The sequence below is a fragment of the Pyrgilauda ruficollis genome, unplaced genomic scaffold (assembly GCF_017590135.1).
Source record: "Pyrgilauda ruficollis isolate IOZ18807 unplaced genomic scaffold, ASM1759013v1 scaffold19, whole genome shotgun sequence".
NCBI lineage: Eukaryota > Metazoa > Chordata > Aves > Passeriformes > Passeridae > Pyrgilauda > Pyrgilauda ruficollis.
In genome coordinates this window covers 6,040,518-6,047,487 of record NW_024518095.1, presented here as the reverse complement: position 1 = coordinate 6,047,487, position 6,970 = coordinate 6,040,518, and the positions used below count along the sequence as shown (strand labels likewise).

The window sequence follows — 6,970 nt, the reverse complement described above, 5'->3', positions numbered from 1 at the left end:
GGCTCCAAGAGGTTCAGAGTCTAATGACACTCCTTTGCTCAGAAGTCCCTTTTTTATGACCTGTTGTCAGCTGAGGGCCGCTCGCCAGGTCAATCAATCGCAGGAGGTCAGTGCTTTGGCAGAAAACGGATTCATTTACTCTCAGACTAACCGCTGGTTTGTGCAAATAGTGGTGTCCAATGGAGCTACTCAGGCACAGATAACCAGGGCACAGTCTAGACCAAACAGACATTTAACTAACAACCCTTAATGTCTTTCACATAAATATGATATATGGGGTGAGCTTGGCTCCTGCTAGAATGAGAAAGAGGAAGCTGTCCAAGGACTTGCTGCTTTTCAAGCTTGCTTTAGTGAGATGTTGCTCAGAAGTGTTCAATGCAGAGAGAGAGGACATAATATATATCCATTTCCCTTTCGCATGGAGACATTTCAGCAGGGCTGAGACTTTTGGTGGGCTTGTGACAAGTCACCCCCTAACATATGAAATTTAATTCCCTATCTATGGGAGAGCTCCAGTCTAAACATAAATGTGACTGTCATGCCATAAAATGGATCTTCAAAATAAAAAACACAACAGTACAATAATGCAACATATAGTAAAAACCAGCAACAATTTTGCACACATTTCAGCAAGATATTTGGAAGAGCTCTCTTGGATTTACTTTCCTGCAAGTTTCCTGGGGTTAGTGGCTCCCACCCCTGCATGTGGGTTCAAGTCAAGCCTGCAGAGAAGTAATGGTGTCAAAAAGAGGCTGATTTGGCAGTGCACAGCCCCCATCAGCTGCCCAGGAGGAAGCAGAGCACTGAGTCTGCAGTTTACTTACAAGACTTTTGAATCTTTCTTCTGCACAAGAAAGAGCAACCACATACTGCAGCCTAGCATATATTAAAGCTAACTTTGAATAATCAGCCATTTTTGTTCAAAAGGCTATGGTAGGATGCTGGGAAAAGAGACACCACTTTTTTTTGCCTTGCAACACACCATGTATTTAAAATAAACTGCTCACTATGCAAAGGTGAACTGGAACTAAAGAATTCTCCCAAAAGAAAACAGATGTGCAACAGCACAGCCAGGAGCGAATGTCAAAGGACATGGAGGAGGCAGGAGTCGTCATCTTCGCTCCAGCAGGAATGTCAAGAAAAAACAGGAGAAAAACCCAATCACCCAGCATTTGTGAGCCAAGAAGGGGTTTAAATGCCCATCACAGAGTTCAAATAAATACAAAGCAAACAAAAATTGCTCCTTTAAGTCACTTCCCTTGCTATGTCAGACTGATTGAGGAGGGGTATGAGAGTCTTAAATCAATAAGTTTAGAGCTCTATTTATTAGTTCCCCCAGATTTTGAAATACAGTTTGCGTTTTCCAACATACCTCCAAAACTGTAAGGGCTAAAAAAATACAGCAAAAACTGAGCCTGGTGTCATCAGCTGCAGGCAGAGCTTTGGATCTGAAAAAGCACCAGCATCTCTATTATAACATCTTGTTTCATAAAATAATAGAATCTCAAAAATGCATCTTTTTAATTTATTTTTATTTTATTCTATTTTTTTTCAATTATCTGTCTCTCAGTAATATTCCCCATTTCTCCTGAACTCAGAGGTTTTACTCAAGTTATCAGCAAATGATCACATGTTCTGTCCCACAGTCATCCCAGCCACTGAGCTGCAAGATCTGGGTGCTGGAAATGGGAATGGTGAGCAAAGATGCAGCCATTTGGGAAATCTAGAAAGAAAAGGCATTTCTCAAGGAGCCCCCACCTGTCACTTGATGCACAGCAGAGCAGATGTCGTGCCCTTGGGTAGGGCAGTGTCGCTTTGACAAGAGCAAGACAATGCCTGTGCTGAGTGCCTTTATCACTTGAACTTTTCCTCAAATGCTACAAATGCTTCTGGGAAGTCGATAATGTTCCTGTTGGAGAGCACCATGGTAACTTTGAAGACATGAAGCTTTCAAAAGACCGCCTGTGTCTGCTGTGAGGACTGCCTTTGCCTTAGTGCCTCCACTGAGTGGCTGATTCTCAGAAAGAACGCGACTGTTCATTTTACTGCAAGTGTAGTCCTTCATTAATCCACACACAGAGGTTATTCTTTCCCACATTCTCTGATCTCACTCTGTGTTCCAAGCAGACATTAATTTAGCTAACAGAGGTACAAAATGCAGCAACAAAAAGTCATTGTGACCTTTTTTGATAAGCTGGAATAATCATTAAACTACAGTGCAGAGGATCCCTAAGAAATAGTTATCTGCAGTTTAAAAGTTCCATTAAGGAGAAATAATTCAAGTAGAAAAAAAAATCCTTATCTGTATCTTCAGACGTAAAGTACTTTGCTAAGTTATTTGTCTACATATGGATTATTGAGAAAAAATATGCCTAAACTGTACCATTAATATATTCTTAGCTATGCTCTTGTGTTGTTATGATTAGTAGGTTATCTGAAAAAATTTGTCTAAAAGACAAGACTTTGCTGTGGATGTATATTCATTATTAATTATGCCAAATGCATTTGGTTTTCCACGCCTGTAGTCTACAGTGCCTTAAGGGGAGGGACCCTCGCCTTCAAAAGGTGCCATGGCTGTTTAGAAATTAAAAACAAATACAACAACCTGCTGACACATTCCCCACCGTGGTCCTCTGACAGGGGACAGAGTATCAAAGCAGTAAAGAAGTGTCTAAAAGGAGATGCTCATACAGTGCAAGTTGGCTTCTTGCTTCTGGGATGCCATGCACAGCATGTCCCACCATCAGAGAGGGAACTTTCAGGCCCTCTATTCCACAGCACCACTACAGGTTACTGTGACATTGTCTTTGTTCTCCAGGCTTGATACTCTGCCCAGCTTCTCTATCCAAAACTTATTTTGTGGCACTCAGGTCTCAGCACTCACTGCTCTCCATCCTGCTGCAATACTCTTTCCCAGGTGTCCTCTCTATTGTTCTCCTCCGTACACTTTATAGCATCACTGCTGCATGGCACAGCCACTCATCTTGTGGGGAAAAGACTCATAAACAGCCTGTAGCCTATACTCAGTTGATAGCTAAGGGCTGCTTTACATTTGAAAGCAAGTGGTAGTAGAGAGTCTATATAACTAGATTTGACCAAGAAATCCAGAGGCCACCTTAAGTGGTGCCTTTTCCTCAATATTGTTTGTTCTGCCTTTTGTCTTTCAAGGGTGCGTGGCTCTCAGCAGTCATGGATTTTGGTAGTATAGCACCTAATACCCCAAAACTAATTGCAGATTGTTCAAAGAAAGTATTCTCCCTAAATTACAGTAAGTGTGGAAAATAACAGCAATGAGCTGTAGATATCAAAGCAAAAAGCCAGGTTTTTTTTTTTTAAAAAAGGCTATTTTACCTTAAAACACTCTGCCAACTTTCACATCCCAAGTTCATGGTAGAGCTATGGCCAACACAGAGGCAGGACAACCACAGAAAGGGTTGGGTTGGAAGGAATCTTAAAGATCATGTAGTTCCAACCTCCCTGACATGGGCAGGGACAAATATGAGTCCCCATATTCCAGGAAAGCCTGGAACAGCAGAAGCTCAACATGTCAAACTATGCAGATGTTCCTGTATACATAGGAATGCTCCTAGAAATTAGAACTGACTAGCAAAATGGATCATGATGTGACTAGAACAGTTTACACTGTCACATCTAAATAGCCGTAACTTTTCAAAATCAGACTTATTTCACTCATAACAAGTGAGAATCTTGATGGAATCCATGGGAGTTTCTTGACAGGTTTTGGTACAGACACAGGAACTGCAGCAGCACAGTTGGAAAGAGGGAGGGAGAACAACCTCGGCAATTTGTGATAGCATATTACCTTGGGATTCAGACAAGGAGTAAAACAATGAAATTAAAAAGGCCCTACAGACAAGAAGAAAAACGTAATGAAAAAGGTCCTACACAATCAAGAGTGCCAGAGGCTATAATAAATACCATTAAATTAGGAACATAAACAGTAGAACTGCTCAAGATAGCAGTTTGCCAAGTATTTGTGTTAAAGCTTTAAGATAAGTACTGGATGGCAAGTTACACTCTGAAATCCAAGTATTTGGCACCTTTCAAAATACATCCCTGAAAGTGCCACTCATTTTGAAAGTCAGTCATGTCTTGACAGGTATTTTAAACAACAATTTGATTATATCTGACATTTCTGCTGAAAGTTTCATGGAAGTTAAATATCTGAGCTTAAAACTTTGGTCTGCTGTGGTGTTTACTTTCCCAAGCCGATCCTTGCTGCCTGCATTGGCTACACTGACAGCACAGCTGCAGCAAGAAGTGAGGGGCTGGGGATTGGCATGACCCTAATTTTGTATGGGGCAAAATCAAAGAACATTTACAGTGTGCAAGAGGAGGAAAGAAGGAATGTTTTCAGGGGGAGGGCAAGCAAGTAGGAGTGTGGGTGAGAGAGGGAGCCCTGGGCCCTGAGTCGTCCTGTCCATAATCCCCATCACCAAACACTCATTCAGTTATCAGAAGCATTTCAGAGCCCTTGAGATTAATGGCTGGTACCATGTAAACAGAGCCTTATATTGGGAAGAACGAGTTACCAACAGGCCAGTGTGCAGCAGGAGACCAAGGCAGCCTCCTGTCCCTTGCAGTCCCAGCCATCCCAAAACAAAATCCTGAGATGGGCAACAGTCTGAAAGCCATACTTGCTTTTGTGCCCTCTAGCAAGTGCCAGAAGTACCTCCTAGAAGATCTAGAAGAGATGCCAGTGGATAAAATGGTCGATCTGAGTGGCAGGCAGATGAGGCGGCTGCCTGTGCACATTTGCTCTTTCAGGGAACTGGTTAAGCTGTACCTGAGTGACAACAACCTGAACCATCTGCCCCCCGAGCTGGAGCAGCTGCAAAACCTGCAAATCTTGGCACTGGACTTCAACAACTTCAAAGCACTGCCCCTAGTTGTGTGCACGCTGAAGCAGCTGTGCATCCTCTACCTGGGCAACAACAAGCTCTGCAGCCTGCCCCTGGAGCTCCGGCTCCTGCAGAACCTGAAGACCCTCTGGATCGAGTCCAACTGCCTGCAGTACCTGCCTGAGGTGGTGTGCGAGCTCAGCCTGCTCAAGACGCTGCATGCCGGCTCCAACGCCCTGCGCAGCCTCCCTCCCCAGCTGCAGTGCCTGCAGGAGCTGCGCACCATCTGGCTGTCAGGAAACCTGCTGTCCGAGTTCCCTGCCGTGCTCCTGGACATGCCCTTCCTGGAGGTGATCGACGTGGATCGCAATTCCATCCGCTTCTTCCCCAGCCTTGCTCACCTTCCTGGCCTGAAGCTGGTGATCTACGACCACAACCCCTGCAGGAATGCACCCAAGGTGGCCAAAGGGGTGCGCAGGGTGGGCAGATGGTCAGAGGAGAGCCCCGAGCCCCGCAAGCGATCCGGGGCAGTGATAGAAATCACGCTTGACGAGAAACCATTGCTACCTCCTGCCGCCAAGACTGAGCCAGAAGCCGAGCCCTGCTGACACTCAGCTGCCCCTTTTGGCCAAGGTGGCAGCACTCTCCCACTGCTGCCCAACCTCTACCTCTCCCGTGCTTGCTGGTGTCCAGGGAGCACCACGCCACCTGACAATCATTAGGAGTACGTGCACCAGCTTGGAGACAATGTGACAGCAAAACTCTTGTACAGACACCTGTCTGTGCAGCACCCAGCACTCTCCCTAGAACAGACTTCTTCCCTCTCCCGCTCCTCCCATGCTGGGACCACACACATTTCTCAACAAAGACTCAGTTTAGATGTTTGCCATGGGTGGTTTGCATGGAGCACACAGGGACTTGCTGCTCCTCACCTGTGGGCTCACTCTTCTCCCTTCCACCTTGCTGAGGTGTCCCAGCTCAGCTGGAAGCCACTGCTCAAGGTGATCACTGCTGAGACACACAGCTCCAAAGCAACCCACAGCACTGGTCTCAAATTACTTTATCTGAAATGCAGCAATACCTTGAAGGTTTCCCTGTCTGCTGAGTGGGAAGTTGTAGCAGATTGCCAGCTGCACTATCAAGGAAACAGCACATATGTACAGGGGGCTCTCCTCTTTCTTCCGGCAAAATTTGTGACAACTGTTTCATCACTGCTAAGCAGCATCCAGATGATGGTGAGGAAAGCTGTAGGCTTTGCTGCTGGGTTTTGTTACTGACAACACTGCCTCTGAGGGCAGCTGTACAGGACAAGCTTTCATGCAGACGCAAAGAAGAAAATCAAAGCCTGACTAAAAAGGAAAAGCCACAAGAGCTGCAGAGGTAAACTTGCATGAAAAAAATCCAGGGCTGTGAGCTGTCAATATAAACTTGCAAATAACCTGATGAGGCAAACTTCTCAGATTATTTCAGCTGGGTATTTCTCAAGCTTGCAACTTGGACCAATACAGATCCCCTTAAAAATGCACTTTCTTCCTAAGCTTTGCTTTAATTGAGTAACAGAAATCTGGCTCAAAGTGACATTTTAGACTCCATAGCATGGTTGAATTAGGTGGCAGGTTGTTTAACGAGGGTGGAAAGCCCCTGGTGGCACCCTCTTCAAGTAGAACTGTCTCACCAGCGCAGCCTCCAGAAGCAGCAGTTGACTTCCCAGAAAAGGTTTGATTCCATGCCAGTTCGTGACTGTTTAATGTCATCTACATGCTTGAAAAATTATCTGGAAATATATAGACTCTGCTAGCACTTGTTGTCTTGTAAAATGAAGTCCAAACTTGCATCTGGCTGGCACTCATGTAGTGTGCTCCTAGTGAAATTAAATAAAAGTATACTAGCATCTTGCCAGGTTAAAAAATGCTTCTTTGGAATTAACAGCAAATTCTTTATCTAGTCTTGTTCCAACAATTTCTTCCTACAGAAATGAAAGCAGGATGTGAGTTAGGGGTGCTATTTTAATCTCAGAGGTCAGTATTTTATATCCCACAGAACTGAGCTGGTACTGTATTTATCTGAGCGGATGGAGAAGAGCATGCTTTCACTGGCTTATCAATGGT

At 44.7% G+C, this 6,970-nt stretch overlaps 1 protein-coding gene across 1 annotated transcript; it reads left to right on the top strand.

Annotated features, from left to right (window-relative positions):
* Positions 1-4,575: 4,575 nt before the first annotated feature.
* Positions 4,576-6,753, top strand: LRRC10 (leucine rich repeat containing 10). Its single transcript, XM_041465684.1, has one exon. It carries the CDS (start codon positions 4,634-4,636, stop codon positions 5,468-5,470), a length of 837 nt encoding a protein of 278 aa, XP_041321618.1. The 5' UTR covers positions 4,576-4,633; the 3' UTR covers positions 5,471-6,753.
* The last annotated feature ends 217 nt before the right edge of the window (positions 6,754-6,970 follow it).

Bases quoted from the DNA above. Each gene is read 5' to 3' on its own strand.
- LRRC10 (XM_041465684.1), top strand. From the start codon at position 4,634: ATGGGCAACAGTCTGAAAGCCATACTTGCTTTTGTGCCCTCTAGCAAG.